Genomic DNA, 19,847 nt, shown 5'->3' on the forward strand with positions numbered 1-19,847 from the left:
TCTGAAACTATGCATTGCGGTGGTATTTGAAGGCCATGTATCATCATTTAACTGATTTCACATATTGTACTTTATTGTAAGATTTTGGTTGAAGTCAAATGAAGCTTTAAAAAAATCTATAACAAAAGACATCTGAAAACTTTTTTATTTTACATATTTGGTACACGAGACTCAGGAGTTAAGTGATTTTTTTTTTTTTTTAAGTTCACACCACTAGTTAATAACAAAGCTGTCATTAGAACTCAGGGTCTTTTATAAATGAAACAAGATGGGATCTAGAGGGAGATAAACCATAAGTAACTCTTTTTTTTTTTTTTAAAGATTTTATTTATTTATTTGACAGAGAGAGATCACAAGTAGACAGAGAGGCAGGCAGAGAGAGAGGGAGGGAAGCAGGCTCCCTGCTGAGCAGAGAGCCTGATGCGGGCCTCGATCCCAGGACCCTGAGATCATGACCTGAGCCGAAGGCAGCGGCTTAACCCACTGAGCCACCCAGGCGCCCACCATAAGTGCCTCTTAATCTCACAAAATAAACTGAGGGTTGCTGCGGGGAGGGGGGTCGGGAAAGGGTGGTGGGGTTATGGACATTGGGGAGGGTATGTGCTATGGTGAGTGCTGTGAAGTCTGTAAACCTGGCAATTCACAGACCTGTACCCCTGGGGATAAAAATATATTATATGTTTATAAAAATATAAAAAAATTAAATTTAATTTTAAAAAAAGAAGTAAAAAAAAAGAACTCAGGGTCTTCTGCTTTATTAGTACAGTGTTCCTTCTATTACATCAAGCTTATTCTGATATCTAGTCTTGAAAAATAGAAAAAATCTTCTGGCTTAATTTCTGTTTGGGGGAGACTAAATAGCACTTTAGCCATGAGATCAGGTGTTTTTTTGTTTTTTTTCTATGTTTTGTTTTTTACTCTGACCTACTAGTATACCAGTAGCCTGATAAAGTGATACAATGGGCTATTGAGGACACAGCTATGGTATAGTGACAATACTTTGTAGTGCTAGGGTGTAGTTTTACAGTGTACAGATAGAGGACATGTGAAATGGGTAGTAGAAATAGAAAATCAAAATATAAACTGGCCACATGACTTGTAGCAGAAATGAGAACAGAAATCACTGATACTAGCTCTTTGGTTTGTTGGGGTTCTTTATCTGGCATTTAACACAAACTTTTTTTTTAAGATTATGGTCCATTGGGCGCCTGGGTGGCTCAGTGGGTTAAGCCGCTGCCTTCGGCTCAGGTCATGATCTCAGAGTCCTGGGATCGAGTCCCTCATCGGGCTCTCTGCTCAGCGGAGAGCCTGCTTCCCTCTCTCTCTCTCTGCCTGCCTCTCCATCTACTTGTGATTTCTCTCTGTCAAATAAATAAATAAAATCTTTAAAAAAAAAAAAAAGATTATGGTCCATTACATATTCTGCCTTAATAGATTATAGAGCCTTCCATTAGCTTTTTTTCACTTCACATGAGAATATGAAGAGAGTTCCAGACATCTCCTCCCCAGTCCCATTGTATAGTAGTTACTTTATTTCCCTTAATAATCAGAATAAATCATACCATCCTCAGAGTAACCCATTATTTGCCTTCTGGTTCAAAGGCAGGAGGTGTCCAAAACTGCCAACAGGCAGTCTCAGCTTCTAGTCCAGTGACATTGTTATATCCCCTAGCAGAACACTGCCTCTTCCCCCTTCCCCACCATCCCACCAACTTGGGAACTAGGACCTTTAATACAACCCAAGAGGCAAAAATTTTACTGGTGCCCCATTAGGGGTTTAATGAGACAGGTATTCCTTGATTCCTAGATCTGTGGCTATAAAAGAAGGAAGTTACTGGTTCCCATGTCAGGGCACATACAGGATTTTAGCTCCATAAGATTCTACTGCTATAACTGAGTCTTCAGTTGGCCATTCCCCGTTTTTACCAGGTTGGCTTCTTTAGAATCAGAGAACATGAAACATAAACTAGTGAATCCCATGGCCATAAGTGTATTCTCTCACTTCCTCCTTGGTCACCAGCAGTGTTTTGTAGGATATCCTGATGGTGAAGAAAGCACTCAGCAAGTTCACAGAGGTGGGCCATTTGGTACAGGGAAGGGAAACTCATATCCAGAGTTAGTTTCTCTTCTACTGAGGGCATACAGCTGCCTTCCATAACAGAAGATTATCAAGAAATCAGTTAGTAGCTCATGGGTTCCTGGGTGGCTCAGGCAGTTGAACTTCGACTCAGGTCATGATCCCAGGATCCTGGGATCAAGCCCAAGCCAGTTGCCCTGCTCGGTGGAGAGCCTGCTTCTTCCTCTCCCTCCAGCCCTACCTCCCCCCACCCCCAACTCATTCTCTCTCTCTCTCTCTCTCACTCTTGCTCTCTATCTCAAATAAATAAATAAAATCTTAAAAAAAAAATCAATTTCCCCTGGGGATAAAAATATATGTTTATAAAAAATAAAAAAATTAAAAAAAAAATCAATTAGCCCAGTAGTTCTGGTAGTATCCAGACCAGTAGTGAGGGGACACTCTATTTGAAATATTTTTTCTTCTTTATATGTTTTCATATTGCAGAAAGTTTTTTTGTTTGTTTGTTTTTTTAATGTGGAGTAAGAGGTTCTGGGGTTTGGCACATTACATTAAATTGAATTAATCAAAAATTCTCCAGCTATAACCATGTAAAAAGCCAGAATGATCATTAACATGTTTTTAATGCATAGCTGAACTCATGAAAAAGACAGAAAATCCTAAGGGGCCAGAAATGAAGAAGGAATTGAGTACCAGAGCAGTAAGCATGTGAGTTGATATCTCTGTACTTAAGGATATCATAGTGTAGGATTCCCAAAGATAATTACCATCAAAAGTTACAAAGTAGGGGCGCCTGGGTGGCTCAGTGGTTAAGCCGCTGCCTTCGGCTCAGGTCATGATCTCAGGGTCCTGGGATCGAGTCCCGCATCGGGCTCTCTGCTCAGCAGGGAGCCTGCTTCCTCCTCTCTCTCTTTCTCTGCCTGCCTCTCTGCCTACTTGTGATTTCTCTCTGTCAAATAAAAAAAAAATTAAAAAAAAAGTTACAAAGTAAAATATATTAATAGTCTATAATTTAACAAATATTCAGTTTATACATATTTGAATTATATATCAAATATTGTTCTAGGTTTGGGGATACAGAGGTGACAAAAATAGGTACAGATGGTATTTATGTAATATAAGTCCTATGGGGGATAAAAGATATTGAGGTTAGGAGGATAGAGTGTGATTGGTAGGTAAAGTAGTCAGGGAAAGCACCTTTGAAAAGGTGGTATTTAAAGAGTCCTGGAGCAAGGGAAGAAGCAGGCCAGGTACTTATTTCTGTGGTATTCCAAACAGAGGAACCAATCAGGGTAAATTCCAACATGGCAGTATGTTCCATATCTATAAGATATCAAGCTCTGTGTGGAGCATATGACTGTGCTTTGGTGAATTCAGAAAGATAGTCATGAAGGATGAGTAACAGAGGTAGGAGGGGCTAGATCTTGTAGGATCTGAAGGCCATGGATAGCACTTGGATATTAAAGAGAGTGATGTAGTGGCGGCTGGGTGGCTCAGCCTTTGGCTCAGGTTATGATCCCAGGGTCCTGGGATTGAGCCCTGCATCAGGCTCCCTGCTCAGTGGGGAGTATGCCTCTCCCTCTGCCTCCCCCTTCACATACCCACCCCTGCTTGGGCTTGCTTTCTTTCAAATAAATAAATAAAATATTTAAAAATAAGAAGAATGATATAGAAAGCCATTTGATGTTTTGGCATATTAAAGTAACATGATCTGACTTAACTATTTTTAAAGGATCTGTGTGGCTGCTGTATTGAGAATAGACTGTACAGTAGGGTAGAAGCAGGCAAACAAGTTAGGAGGCTGTGTCAAATAATAATCCAGGAAAGACCTGATACAGATCAGTATTGGACCAATGGAAGGTGGGGAAGGATCCAGCATAGTCTATGAAGAAGGAGAACCCAGAGGTGGGATGTCCTGGGTCAAAAGTAAAAACGGTATTCCAAGAAGAGTTGATCAGCTGAGCTACAGCCACTGATGGGTCAAGTAAAAAATAAAATGATTGGATAGGGTGATGGGCAGGTCATGGCTGACCTTGACAAGACATCTCATAGTGATAAAGCTTGACTGGAGAGGATTTAAAAGAGCTAGGAAAGATCAAGAATCATCAGGCTTTCATACTTTGTATTACTCATCAGCTAAGAAATTCTAATAGTAAATAAAGTATTCCTGCCAAAATCATCTTCTTTATTAATTTTAAATCTTTTTTTAAAGATTTTATTTATTAATTTGACAGAGAGAGATCACAAGTAGGCCGAGCAGCAGGCAGGGAGGAGGGGGCGGGAAGCAGGCTCCCCATTGAGCAGAGAGCCTGATGCGGGGCTTCATCCCAGGACTCTGGGATCATGACTTGAGCCAAAGGCAGAGGCTTAACCCACTAAGCCACCCAGGTGCCCCATCAATTTTTAATCTTTTTTTTTTTTTTTAAGATCTTATTTATTTTACTTGAGAGAGAGAGAGAATGTGTACAACCCTGGGGGAGGGGCAGAGGTAGACGAAGTAGCAAACTCCCCACTAAGCAGTGAGTCTAGCGCTGTGCCATCCTAGAACCCTGAGATCATTCATGACCTGAGCCAAAGGCAGACACTTAGCCAACTGAGCCACCCAGGTGCCCCATCAGATTTTGTTCTGTATATCTTTAAGATATACAAAGACTTATCTGTGAGGTATTCTGGCTCCAAACAACAGAGATGAGAGGATTCTTAACACATAACAATTGACTTTTCTCCTTTAACGAGAAGTTTAAAGGTAGATAGTTGCGGTTATTTCTCTCTTATTATCTTAGTCTTTGCCCATGTGCTCAGAGTGGCTGCTAAATCTCCAGCCAACCTGTCTTCATTCCAGGCAATAAAGGTTTCACAAGTTCTACCCATTTTTTTCCACTTGTATATTCCTGTTGGTAACCAAGACTAGGAAATGATGCTTTTCAGCAGGCATATTTGTTCTGTCACAAAGGAAGAATGGATATTGGGGATGGCTGCTAATAATCTTTGCCATAGAAAATTATCATTAATTATAGGCATGCAGGAAAAAAACATTGCAAAACTAAGAGTCTGTTGTGATGGATTTGGAGGTAAGAAGATTTTAGGAAACCAGTCAAGTAGGTAAGAATTAAAGAATTTTACATTGCCAATTAGAAGAATTGGACAGGAAAGTCACCAGAAATTTATAAGGTAACCTTCTAAGGGTTCATTGAGATTTCTGGTTAAACCTCTACCTTACATCCTTCCTCTCTGGGCAACAACTAGTTACCCCTGAAAAGTTAGTAGCAAATAATACTTCAAAGTCATACCAGTCTGAAGTCTTTACCTTTGATCTTAGTGAAATTTCAAAGCTACAAAATTTAATTTAATACTTCACAGCTGTTTTTTTTAACCCTCTGAAATATAAAGGAATAGAAAAAGTTCTGTGAAGTAAAAATAATATTCTCCTCACCAGAACAATACACTGTCATGTAGTACAAAAGGTATGCTTTCATGCTCACTTCCTAACATCTCTTTTGCGATCTCTTTCCTATAATCATAATACTAACCATAACCAGTTAGAACTGAGACATTCTCTTATTCAATGCCAGGATCCTTGAGCACAAGGATGGGCCTTTCTGCTGGTTCTTTTCTCTCTCTAAAGTCATCATAGCAAAGGGGTATGTGGCAGCATAGCATCTAGAGGTCAGAGCTTGGAGTGTCAATTCCGACTACTTGGTTTCAAAGCTCAGCTCTTCTATCTATCCCCTCTGTGATCTTAGGCAAGATTATTTAAAACACTGGTTCAAAAATAGGGGTGATTTTGTACCCCCTTAGAGACACATTTGGTTGTCACAACTGGGGTGGGGAGTGCTACTAACATCTAGTGGATAGAGGCTGCTAAACATCCTACAGTGCACAGGACAGACCCCCAGAGCAAAAAAAAAAATTATTCAGCTCAAAATGGTAATAGTACTGAGGTTGATAAAGCTTATTTTAACCTTTCCAAGCCCCCATTTCTTCATTCATGAATTGGAGTTTATAATAGTAACTATTCAGTTATTTTTGTGATGGCTAAAGAAAATAATCCATGTAAAATACTTAGCATAGTTCCTGGTACCTCAGTGTTCTGTTATATAAGAATTGCTATTCTCATCCTCATTATCATCACTAATACTTGCCTAGATATTTAGACTGAATTAAAAGAACATGCCTACCTGTGTCTATGAAGCCAGGGCATCTGATGAAAATTTCTAAAGAACAAAGAAAAATGCAGAATAGAATGGAAGAATCTTTTCTCCCTTATAGAATCAAAGATAATGAATCAATAATTAGGTGACCACTTTCTTCTAAGTTCTAAGAAAATGATGCACACAGTCCTATTCATGCAAACAGCTTTCTTCTTCAGGTCGATGTCCTTTTTATCCTTTTTCTTTCTTCCTTTGGTACTATATTGCAAAGTCCTACCTCCTTTCCTCTGTACATCTTTTGAATTTCAACTCTTTCAGTCTTCCCTGATTATCAAGGACTTGGGAGCCATTAAAGTAATAGAAGGCATTGACCAGGACGAGGCACTGGGATGTTTGAAGATAAGTCACACCACCATTATGGATCATTCACATAGTAACAGAATGAGCTGTGAAATGTTTGCTAAGTTTTCAAAACTACAATTTTCATTTGGTAATTATACTAAGAAATATCTCCATAAACTTTAAATTTCACTGAGTAACCATAAATTCTTTCATATTGCAATGATATTAATAATTATCTTTTATTTTTCAAGGCAAATGCAATAGGCCGAAGTGCTAAAACTGTCCGAGAATTTCTAGAAAAAAATTACACAGAAGATGCTATAGCAAACGACAATGAGGCCATCAAATTAGCAATAAGAGCTTTGCTAGAAGTAAGTGATCTAATAAAGCATAGTCAGAAGAACATGGGGAGAGAAGATCTGTTCTTATCTACTTCCTTACTAAAAATAAGATTTGCTGAAGTAATTTTAATATTGTGCTTATTCTACATTAGGTTGTCCAGTCTGGTGGAAAAAACATTGAGCTTGCTGTAATAAGAAGAAACCAGCCTTTGAAAGTAAGTCATTAACCAAAGAGGGAAAAAACATCTGTAATATAAAATAATTTGACAACAGTTGAATCTTGTCAAAATGTTGACATCTGTGAGTCTTCATTAAAAGCCTGAAAAACCCGTTAGGATCCCACAATTGACATTATGATGTAATCTGTTTTGTTTCTACAGGCTAATGTTCACTAATTTGTATGTGTTTATTGCAAGCAGTTACCTATCTCTGGTCCTTTGTGAAGACTTAGAGGAGCTGAGATTTATATGTTGGCTTACCCCATTTACTATATATTCTTCTAAGTAGGAACCTCCACTGAGTCAGTCATATATGGGATTAGCATATACATTGTCTATGGACATTTATTCCCAGCTCCACATACAGCATACCTTGGAGATACTGAGGATTCAGTTCCAACCACCACTATTAAACCAATATTGCAATAAAGCAAGTCAAATGAATTTTTTGGTTTCCCAATACATATAAAAGTTATATTTACACTATACCATTGTCTCTTAAGTGTGCATTATGTCTAAAAAATGTACATAATTTAAAAATACAGTGCTAAAAAATGCTAACCAGCATTTGAGCTATCAGTGAATCATAATTACTGATCACAGATCACCATAACAAATATAATAGTAATGAAAAAATTTGAAATATTGCAAGAATTACCAAAATGTGAAACAGATACAAAGTAAGCAAATGCTGTTGGAAAAATGGTGCCAATAAACTTGATCGACCTAGGGTTGCCACAAACCTTCAATTTGTAATAAGCACAGGGCCGCCTGGCTGGCTGAGTCGGGAGAGCATGCAACTCTTGATCTCGGGGTCCTGAGCTCAAGCCCCATGTTGGGCAGAGAGCTTACTTAAAAAAGAAAAAAAGCCCAGCAATTTATAAAAAATGTAGAATCTGCAAAGCACAATCAAAACAAGGTATTCCTATAAAGAGCAGTTCATCTCCCTATCTTTCTAGATCTTTTGAAATCAAGATATGCTTCCTGGCGGTGTCGTTCAGCTATCGTGTGTTTAACTGTCGGGCCTCCAGGCTTCTAACGTAGTGTTAGCTTTCATTATGTCAAAAAACCTCCACCCCTTGACTTTTTTTTTTTAATCTATTTTATACTGTTTTTAAAAAAATCTATTTTCTCTACTTTTCACTTAAAAATGCCTTGAGGGGCACATGAACATCTGCCTTCAGCTCAGGTCATGATCTCAGGGTCCTGGGATCAAGCGCCCATTGGGCTCTCTGCTTAGCGGAGAGTCTGCTTCTCCCTCTCACTTGCTCTCTATGGTCTCTCTCTCTCAATATCTCTCTCTCAAATAAATAAAAACCTTTTTTTAAAAAAAGTGCCTTGAAGCTCTGTAAGTCTTAAATTTTAATACCTACTGTGATAACCTTTCTGTATTTCTTTGTGGCAAGACTGCCATTATTCTTGTGTACCCTTTGTTAGCCATTATGGGTTAAAACCACTGAACCACAAAATAAATGGTCCAGAGTACTATGACAGAGGACTCACTGGTAAAGAACATCTGAAATGTGGTTCATGCTTGTTCCTCAAGTAGGACTATATACAGTGCAGTCTGCCAGCTGTCTAGCTGAGAGTGTAAAAAGCAGTTAAAGCATGGGAAACTATATGAAAAGTGCACTAAAAAGTATAATTTTACATCACGTTTGTTTTGAAGGAAATAGTGTTAAAATCAGTGTTGGAGGGCGCCTGGGTGGCTCAGTGGGTTAAGCCGCTGCCTTCGGCTCAGGTCATGATCTCAGAGTCCTGGGATCGAGTCCCGCATCGGGCTCCTGCTCAGTAGGCAGCCTGCTTCTCTCTCTCTCTCTCTTTCTCTCTCTCTGCCTGCCTCTCTGTCTACTTGTAATCTCTCTGTCAAATAAATAAATAAAATCTTAAAAAAAAAAATCAGTGTTGGATGGAGCGGTGGGGTTTTTGTTTTCTGAGTTGCATAGTTGCCTTGTTGGATACCACATTCCCACCGTTTATTAGCCAACCAGTAGATGGGAATATGAGGAATGAGAGAAACAGGGAGAGAGGTGTAGGTTCTGCCCTGCACAGCCCCACAAAAATAACCATGATGCTGAGCACAATGTATGGAGATGAGAACTGGGCCATGCTGTCACCCCTGCTGTTTAGGGTCTCAGAACAGACACGCCACAGCACAAGGACATAAAACCAATGAGGCCAGGGTTACCTCTCCAGCTCCAGCACATACATATATACCCAAATGGTCAAACCCACCCAGTCATGCATATATTCCTTACTGATGCGTGGTAGGATAATAGATGCACTGGCAGCAAAGTTAGACTCCCTCCCCCGTGCTGTTTCAGGAAATGCTGTGTGGCAGATACGGCATGGCCTTTAACTGGATAGACCTGGGTTTAAGTTTAGAGTTAGATAGACTTAAGTTCCAGCAAATTGATGTATGACCTTGAGCAAGTTGCTCCCCATCTTTAATTTTAAATATAATAAAATTTATTTGTATAAAATAAAATCTATTTTTGCTTTACACTTAGTGAGGGAATTATAAACAAAGCAGTGTAAGTCATCTTTTCCCTACTCTCTGGCTATTCCGATGGCTGAAACCCTATCAGATAATCATACAGTGGTGTGGAGAAGGGACTTCAATAATGAGTTACTTGCTCATGAACAGAATAAGCTGGCATTAAAATGTTTTCAGAATTATATGCATATAAGGGATATGTAACACTTTGCCCTGCTTTTTTAGCACAATAGTGGAAATATCATAGAGTTCAAATTTTGTCCATATTTGTTACAAGTATTTTGCTGATATGTACTTCATTATATATTTGAAGATATAAAATTAAAGTTTAAATAGAAAATAGAAATGTATAAAATATAATTGGTTTCTTCATATTGGAAATATTTAGAAATTACTGGTATAATTGAAATTTCTTTTTAAAATATTTTCAGATGTTTAGTGCCAAAGAAATTGAATTACAAGTAACTGAAATAGAAAAGGAAAAGGAAGAAGCAGAGAAGAAAAAATCCAAGAAGGCTACCTAATTCTTAGGATGAACATTAGAAGTCTGTAATATTCTTTGTACTCCTTGGAATTACTTAGTGAAGTTTTAAAGGAATAAGTTGGTTTGTGGCATGACATTTACTAGTTATGTGCTGTTTTGAGGATGCCACATTTGTGGCTGTCTACAGTCCGCTATATGGACAAACATATCTTTGTATGAAGATTTTCTTTGAAAAGACACTTCAGTAATTTTTGAAAGCAGTCGTAATTCCACATAAGCCTGAGACTATACTTAATAACTTGTCTAGTGTGTTACTTTTCTTCATCTATGTAAATTTAAGAAAAAAACTGTAATTTAAAAAAAATTAGTAATTTATAAAAAAAATTAATAAAAAATTAATAATTTGTTGATGTTTGAGTATTGACTATCAGGTACAGAGATAGCTATTGCAAAATAAATTGAATTTTGAGTTGTACTTCTAGAGGAATGATAAAAACATCCTTATATTGATTAATTGCCAATATTTTATCAGAGCCTTCTTCATTTTTAAACATTCATCATTATTTATTTTACTTCTGTAATTTTTAAAGTTGCAGTGTGTTTTTTTTCATGGAAGATATTAAAAACATAATCTAAATAGGCAGCTAAAATAAAGTCTGGTAAGGGCTTATAAGGACATCTGAATAGGGTACTATATATAGGAAAACAAGGACAGAAATGAATACATAAAATTCTTGGTTTCAATTTTTATTTATCGTAGGAGTGTCCAGTGTATTAGATTTGTTACATGTTCCCTTGGCTGTCCCAGTGCTTACTATGTGGTTGGTATTGAACCAGGCTTATTGGGAGTAACAAAAGAAATATAAAAAGTGATCCCTGTCCACAGAGAGGGCCTACAAAAACAATGTGCTTAATGCCTGTTAATGAAGTTATATTTTTGAAGACATAGGACACTAATAGGCATAAAAACAAAAGCCTACATATCTTACTTACATTACTATTTTAGAGCTTTGTCTTTCTTCTCTTTTTTGATGTTCTTTTTGAAAACAAGAAGGAGAGAGTTTAAGTTTTTGCAGAGGAATGAAAAGCTCAGGGTAGAAAGTAAAGAAAAGAATCAGTTTGGATAAACAGCTATCATACAAAGATTTCAGCCATTGGTGGTTGTGGTGTTCTGAGCAAGGGAAAAGGAAAAAGCAGAGTCAGAATTTTAAGAGATATAAAGACCTTAACAAAGCCACCACGCTGGTATTCCTCTTGTCTTGTACAAAATTCCTGTGCCTGCTGCTGGTTTACTTCACTTCCTCGGACAAAAAGACTGCAGGGCATTTTCTAGGCAGATGGACAATCTATATTCCACTCTAACTTTACCCTGACTGCCTTTCTGGTGTCATTGGAACCATGGAATCTTATGGTTCCCTGTACTCTTCTTGTTTTGTTTTGGTGTACTATCATCCTTGACTTAGAGTCATACTATACTCTTCCTCTTTAAACCTTAGAATCAAAGACAAATACTTGTTCCCTGTCACTTCTTGGCACCTTTCCAGAAGCAAAGGTGATTCCCAAGCAGAAGGGCTGATAAACAAAATTTTGATTACTTTGGAAAAAGAACCCCACAATTTTTATAATGATCAGCTCCCACTGAAGGAATCGCTTTCAACACATGCATACCCAACATACAAAATAAAGGGCAGGGTGTTCATGTTACCCTACTGTCCTGCAGTGAGCACACTATGAATCCTTGATGCCTTTGAAACAATATTTGACAATAAATATTTAATAAATATTGAGTGCTTTAAGTGGCAGACACTGTTAGATGTTAGCGTTATAGTGGTAAAGAGCAGACTCTGATTTGTCCTCATTACCGTGTAGTGAAAAGGCAGGCCTTAAACCAAAATAATCATAATTACAATTGGGATTAATGTTGTGAAGCTTCGTGTCTGTTTTCCCTACTAAACTAGAAGTTCTTGGGGTGCCTGGGTGGCTCAGTGGGTTAAGCCGCTGCCTTCGGCTCAGGTCATGATCTCAGGGTCCTGGGATCGAGTCCCGCGTCAGGCTCTCTGCTTGGCAGGGAGCCTGCTTCCCTCTCTCTCTCTCTCTGCCTGCCTCTCCATCTACTTGTGATTTCTCTCTGTCAAATAAATAAATAAAATCTTAAAAATAAATAAATAAATAAATAAACTAGAAGTTCTTCGGGAAGGGAGGGCTTGGCATTTACCTCTCTTTCATCTTTGTTTCTATAGCTTGCCTATGGTTAAGACTTAATACATGCTTGTTGAGCTGTGTTAATTTGCAGACTTTGTGGCAAATATCAGAAATTGGGAGTGGGGAGAGGAATCATCTAATTTCTCACTCGTTGTAGAAGCCAATTTGCTCATTTCTTTGCCCCTGGATGAACATTATAGTGATGGAAAGACATCACTACTCAATGAATATATTGCAGGCAGGCCCCTTGAAAGGATTCCAACCCTGGTGAAATAAAAATGGGAGGACTTCAGGAATAGAGGAATGTTGTTATGGCCCTGGGAAGCCTTTTAGAAGGTATAGTAATTTGAAGTTACATTGCCTAACCACCCATGCCTAATTGAACATTCCCTTTGTGCCGGGTACCAGAAATGAAGAAAATATGGTCCTTGTACTGAAGAAGTCATAGTCCCAAATAATTGAGCCCATTCTGACAAGTTATATGAATAACGAAAAGTGTGTTTCCCTTATAATCTGTGAATCTATTTTTTTTTTTTTTAAAGACTTACGGGGCACCTGGGTGGCTCAGTGGATTAAAGCCTCTGCATTTGGCTCAGGTCATGATCCCAGGGTCCTGGGATCGAGCCCTGCATCGGGCTCCCTGCTCAGCAGAGAGTCTGCTTCCCTCTCTCTCTCTCTCTCTACCTGCCTCTCTGCCTACTTGTGATGTCTGTCAAATAAATAAATAAAATCTTTTAAAAAGGAGATTTTATTTACTTGTCAGAGAGCATAAGCAGAGGGAGAAGCAGGCTCCCCACTGAGCAGGGATTCCAGGGTCCTGGGATCCTGGGATCATGACCTGAGCCAAAGTCAGACGCTTAACTGACCGAGCCACTAGGGCTTCCCTAATCTGTGAATTTACTATGAAGCATGCTGCTAATGGTTCTGGAGTAATTTATTTAAATCTTCCCTAGTAAATGTGGCACACAACACTAATCTTTTTTTTTTTTTTTTTTTTTTTTGTTTATTTGACAGAGAGCTAGAGAGAGAGCACAAGTAAGCAGAGTGGCAGGGAGAAGGGGAGAGAGAGAAGCTGGCTATCTGCTGAGCAGGGAGCCTGATGTGGGGCTCGATCCCAGGACCCTGGAATCATGACCCGAGCCAAAGGCAGCTGCTTAACCAACTGAGCCACCCGGGCACCCCAACACCAGATCTTTTAAAAAGGAAATGAGACCTATTTTAAATGAGACCTATTTAAAGAAGGTGGTGATATCTCTCTCTGTCTCCCAATTTCTACCTCCAAAAAGTCTATACCTCTGGATGAATTTGGCTATAAATAGATAAAATGTTAGTGACTCTTCTCTGTACCACTGCTCAGCTCTGTGGAGTCCATGCTTCTTAACTAGGGGTAATAGGGACACATCATTCAAATGGTATGGTTGTAATTCCACCCCTTGTTTTTATTCAACAAGTATTTATAATACTGCATATGAGACACTTGAGTTCTTTACAAGCATTAACTCATTTAATTCTCTTAACTCTCACGAGACACATAATTGATGTACATAGTGCTGATGCTTATATTGCTTTGCCATCACAGCTGTCCATCAAAATGGACACATTTTCCCACATCCCTCCCCACAAAGCTGTTTCAGGACAGGACTTCTTTTTTTTTTTTTTTAAGATTTTATTTATTTATTTGACAGAGATCACAAGTAGGCAGAAAGGCAGGCAGAGAGAGAGAGGAAGGGAAGCAGGCTCCCCACTAAGCAGAGAGGCTGATGTGGGGCTTGATCCCAGGATCCTTAGGATCTTGACCAGAGCGGAAGGCAGAGGCTTTAACCCACTGAACCACCCAGGCACCCCCAGGACAGGACTTCTATATCTCACTGGTTTTTTTCTACCTGTAACAGGCATGAGGGTCTGACTGTTTTGGCTCAATTGCTTTATTTTACTTTGGAAATCTAAGTATTATTTTGACCAGGTTTCACTGACCTGCACAATGCAATTTTTTGTTTAATGTGAAGTTTTAACCAAAACAGAAGTTTTAACCAACGTGCTTGCTATTTAAAATGTCATTTTTACTTCTTTTACTGAGAGAAAGTTCCCTCATACTTAAGCACTTTGTGTTTTTTCTGGCTCAGATCCTCAAGGTGAGATAATCACAAACATTTGGTTTTAGGAATCAGCTAAGCAACTTCACTTTGTATCACTGGGTTATGGTTAAGTAGGCAGTCTGAAAAATTTCCTATTACAGGCATAGAAAGGCTGGATGAAATCTAACAAACATCCTTTTAAATGCATAACTGAGCTCACAAGGGAAATCCCTAGAGGCCAAAATGAGAAAGGGATTGAAAATCAGAGAAGGCATTTTGATAGATGCTGATGTTGCCCCCATGTGTATTGGCATAAAGAATGAAAGCAAACTAAGAATCAGGAAACAGAGCATCTAGAAACACAACCACTCTTAGTGGGGTACTTGGTTTATGGCAGTATTGCATATCAGTGGGTAAGGGATAAGCTCTTCAGTAAATGGTGACAGGACAACTGGTTATCCATTTGAAAAGAAAACTGGACCTCTACTTCATTCTATTAAAACCAATTCCAGACTAATTAAAGACCTAAACATAAAAGATAAAACTTTTAGAAGACAATACAGGAAAATATCTTTAAGATCTCGGCGGTGTAAGGATAGATTTTCTAAACAAAATACAAAAAGTGCTATCACGTAAGGAAAAGATTGATAATTCAGCTACCTGAAAATACCGGCTCTTCTACACCAAAAGATGAAGGTGAAAAGACAGGCCAAAAAGGAGAGAAGATATTTGTAATATTACAACCAATGAAAGCTATGTGTCTGGAATTTATAAAGAACTATTGATTCAAAGGAATGAAAATACAATACAACCTGTATATATACATATGTATATGTGAAGTAATCAAATGTTCATGAATGAATGAATGACAATGTATTCACACAGCAGCATACCATATAGCAGGGGAAAGTCACCAGAACTACATGCATCAATATGGACCCATCTCAGAAACATCACACTGAGCAAAAACGAAAGCCAATTGTGAGAAAGTATACATAACATAATGTTGCAGAAAGCCTCAAGACCTACAAAGCGAGATACTGTGTTTGAAAGATACAATGTTTGAGGTAAAACTGAAGAAAAGCAAGGGAATGGCTACTGCAAAATTCGGGAGAGTGAAAGAGTATGGTACCTCTGGTGGGAGCTGGGATAGCAAGGCACAAGGACTGGTGCCAGCAATGACTCTATCATCACTTCATACAGATTTTTAGTAGCTATTGAGGGGTTATAAAAATGCCTCATCTGAGGGGCACCTGGGTGGCTCAGTTGGTTGAGCAACTGCCTTCGGCTCAGGTCATGATCCTGGAGTCCCAGGATCAAGTCCCACATCGGGCTCCCTGCTCAGCAGGGAGTCAGCTTCTCCCTCTGGACCCTCTCCCCTCTCACATTCTCTCTCTCAAATAAATAAAATCTTTTTTTTTTAAGATTTTATTTATTTATTTGAGAGAAGACAGTGAGAGAGAGCATGAGAGGTGAGAAGGTCAGAGGGAGAAGCAGACTCCCCATGGAGCTGGGAGCCCGATGCGGGACTCGATCCCAGGACTCCCGGACTGTGACCTGAGCCGAAGGCAGTTGCTTAACCAACTGAGCCACCCAGGCACCCTCAAATAAATAAAATCTTTAAAAAAAAATGCCTTATCTGATTAAAAGTTACAGGGTTTTTCACTGTGTTTTTTTTTTTTTAAAGATTTTTTTTTTTTTAAGATTTTATTTATTTGACAGAGAGAAATCACAAGTAGATGGAGAGGCAGGCAGAGAGAGAGAGAGAGAGGGAAGCAGGCTCCCCGCTGAGCAGAGAGCCCGATGCGGGACTCGATCCCAGGACCCCGAGATCATGACCTGAGCTGCAGGCAGTGGCTTAACCCACTGAGCCACCCAGGCGCCCCTTTCACTGTGTTTTTAATAGAGGGTTATAAAGGTGCATTATGTTTTACATATCACAGAAACAACAGGTGAGTAGAATTTTTTTTAAGATCTTGATTTCAAAAGGCATATATCGAAAACAGCATGAAGAAATAAATGCATATAATAATTTCCTTGAAGGGATTTTTAAAATATTATTATTTTGAATAATACTACATTTACATAGTACATAATTTTTTAATTGTTATCATCAAATATTCCATCTCATTTTTGTCTCCCAGTGACTAAGTTCTTCTTGGAAGCAACCATATTATCAGTATATTTCCACTAAGGTTTTCAATATACTCTGATGGATATATTATACTCATAGAAAAAATATATCTTTTCATGCAAATGGTACCATACTATATATTGTTAAGTATCTTGCTTTTTTCACTTTATGTTTGAGGATTTTCTCCAGTGAGGATATTCTTTCAGCGTAGAGATGTCATAATAAATTATTAACCAGCCAGTCTTCCATCGATGAACATGTTCATTAATGAACATGATGTTCATAGCAATAGTGTTGCTACTGCAGATGCTGCAATGAATATACTTCTGTTGGTCATTTCCCATATGTGGAGGTGTATTTACAGGATAAATCACTAGAACTGGAACTGCAGGGTCAAAGATATGCTACACAATTTTACAATTTTATCTTTCTTAACAGGGAGAATCTCTCCTTTTCTACACCTTCCCACTGTAGTTGTGCTGGATTTGCATGGCGTCAGCTCAGCTAACCTGGAACTGTTTCCCAGAATTCTCTTTCCTTTCTGGTTCCCAGCTTGAGTTGGCCACAAAAGAAATTTGTACAAGATTTGAAAGGCAGAAGGGAAGCAACTCAGTGTAGGGCACCAGACACTACAGCCTCTCACAAAGAATGCTGGTTTACTGGCTCACTTTGTTAGTGTGGGAAGGCATCCAGGACCATAGCTACTCAAGTTCCTCCAAATCCTGCTGGTTTTTTTCCTTCCAACTTTTTGGGAACTGGGCAAGCTGCAAGGCATGCAGCTTCATGGCAAAGGTCACCAGCTTTTCCTGCAGGTCACAAGCATCCCAAGGGTGCAGGCAGTGAAAGATACCTGTGAGTACTATTTGTCTTCATGGGTTACTGTTTATTCTCACCCTCCCTTCTTCACATCTAATTTTCCTTCCTGACTACCAGGCTGAGCAGATCAGAGTGCCTTCAGCCCCAGAGACAACAACAGCCTTCCTTGCACAGACTTCTCCATCAACTCCCACAATTGCATGGGATCTAATTTATACAGAAAACTGCCAATTGCATGGGATCTAATTTATACAGAAAATTGCCAATTCTGTTCATAGTGGTTTTGCTTCCTTAACTGAACCTCATCAGATACAATAGTGCTTCAAACATTTTCTTTGCCAATAAATAGGTGAAACTGCAACACTTCTTGCATTTTCATTTTTTTTTAAATCCCAATATTCTATTTGTATTTTTCTTATTATGACATCAAACATCTTCATGTTTATTTAAAGGCCTTCGAATTTTCCTTCCACTGATTGTTCATATCCGTTGCCTAATTTTTCCCATGGATTTTGGGGTTTTTTTCCTCACTGTTTTATTACCAGCTTTCTATATATTTGGGAAATTACCCATTTGCTCATGTGTTAGGGCAATGCTGGCTGCTATAATGGATGAACCCACACAGAAGTGTATTCCTTGAAGATCAATCACATTGCTTGGGCGCCTGTCTGGCTCAGCCGGCAGTACATGCAGCTCTTGATCTCAAGGTTTTAAATCTGAGCCCCATGCTCGGGGTAGAGATTATTCAAAAATAAAATCTTAAAAAAAAAAAAATCCCAGGGCGGGGGGGGGGGGGCGTCTGGGTGGCTCAGTGGGTTAAAGCCTCTGCCTTCGGCTCAGGTCATGATCCCAGGGTCCTGGGATCAAGCCCCATATCAGGCTCTCTGCTCAGTGGGAAGCCTGCTTCCCCCCTCTCTCTCTGCCTGCCTCTCTGCCTACTTGTGATCTCTGTCTGTCAAATAAATAAATAAAATCTTTAAAAAAAAAGAATCCTGGGTTTCTGGGTGGCTCAGTTGGTGAAGTGACTGTCTTCGGCTCAGGTCATGACTCTGCAGTCCTGGGATTGAGTCCAGCATCAGGCTCCCTGCTCAGCTGGGAGTCTGCTTCTCCCTCTGACCCTCTCCCTTCTCATGCTATCTCTCTCTCATTCTCTCCCTCTCTCAAATTAAAAAAAAAAAATCCCATTTGCTGATAGCAATCCTTCAAGCAAGTATCTAGGAACTAATACTCCCATTTTCTGGCTCTGCCACCTTCAACATACCATTTTCTTTTTAAGATTTGTTTGTTTGGGGACACCTGGGTGGGCTCAGTTGGTTAAGCGGCCTGCCTGCTTCTCCCTCTGCCCCTCCCCCTGTTCATTCTCTCCCTCTCCCTCTCTCTCTCAAAAAATAAATAAAATCTTTAAAACCAAAAAAGATTTTTTTTTGTTTATTCATTTATGTAATCTTTAAACCCAACACAGGGCTCAAACTCATGACCCTGAGATCAAGAGTCATATATTCTTCCAACTAAGTTAGCCAAGTGCCCCAACATGTCATTTTCAAACATTCCCGAGATTTCTGTGTGTCCATCTGCATTAAATTACCAAATAGGTAAAGAGTTTGGGGAATCATCTGTGATTAAAAACAAAACATGCAAAAAATAATTAAAAACCTCCAACAGTACACTAGAACTAGAGGGGAACTTCCTCAACACGATGAAGGACATTTTTTTTTTAAGACTTTATTTGACAGACAGAGATCACAAGTAGGCAGAGAGAGGAGGAAGCAGGCGCCCTGCTGAGCAGAGAGCCCCGTGTGAGGGACCCTGGGATCATGACCAGAGCCAAAGGCAGAGGCTTTAACCCACTGAGCCAACCAGGCGCCCAATGAAGGGCATTTTTGAATAGCTCATAGTCAGTGGCAAAAACCTGGAAGCCTTCCCCTGAGATGAGGAAAAAGACAAGGATGCCACTTCTACCACTTGGATTTAACATAGTATTGAGTACTGGAGTCTTAGCCAAAGCAATCAGGCAAGAGAAAAAACAGATATAAAAGGCATCCAAATTGGAAAGCAAGAAGTAAAATTATCTCTGTTTGCACATACTTCTTTCTTCTAACAGTTTTGGTCTTTTCTTATGGAATCTTTAGAGTACCAAGTCATAGGATAAAAAAATCAACATACAAATTTAGTTGAGCTTTACATACTAAAACTAAATAATCCAGAAAGAAAATTAAGAAATTCCATTTACAATAGCATCAAAAAGAATGAAATTCTTAGGAATAAATTTAACCAAGGAGGCAAATCATATCGTAGGTACTTAATAAATACTTTGTGAATAGTACAGAGCCATTTATTTAAATTAAAACTTAAAAATCCCAAGTCAAATGGGATGCCTGGATGGCACAGTGAATTGAGCAGCCAACTCCTGGTTTTGGCTCAGGTCGTGCTCTCAGAGTGGTGGGATCAAGCCCTGCATCAGGCTCTGAGTCTGCTTGGGTTTCTCTCTCCCTCTCCTTTTGCCCCTCCCA

General features: G+C 39.1%; 1 protein-coding gene across 1 annotated transcript in view; it reads left to right on the forward strand.

Moving 5' to 3' along the window:
• Window positions 1-10,452, forward strand: part of PSMA8 (proteasome 20S subunit alpha 8) — a 41,100-nt gene extending 30,648 nt beyond the window's left edge. Inside the window, exons 5-7 of the mRNA XM_004742862.3 lie at window positions 6,822-6,941; window positions 7,064-7,126; window positions 10,058-10,452. Of these exons, the coding sequence (XP_004742919.3) occupies window positions 6,822-6,941; window positions 7,064-7,126; window positions 10,058-10,150 (276 nt within the window). The 3' untranslated portion in view covers window positions 10,151-10,452. The remainder of the gene's footprint in view (window positions 1-6,821; window positions 6,942-7,063; window positions 7,127-10,057) is intronic.
• The last annotated feature ends 9,395 nt before the right edge of the window (window positions 10,453-19,847 follow it).

The sequence above is a fragment of the Mustela putorius genome, unplaced genomic scaffold (assembly GCF_011764305.1).
Source record: "Mustela putorius furo isolate JIRA1106 unplaced genomic scaffold, ASM1176430v1.1 tig00003858_pilon_pilon_pilon, whole genome shotgun sequence".
NCBI classification, from domain to species: domain Eukaryota; kingdom Metazoa; phylum Chordata; class Mammalia; order Carnivora; family Mustelidae; genus Mustela; species Mustela putorius.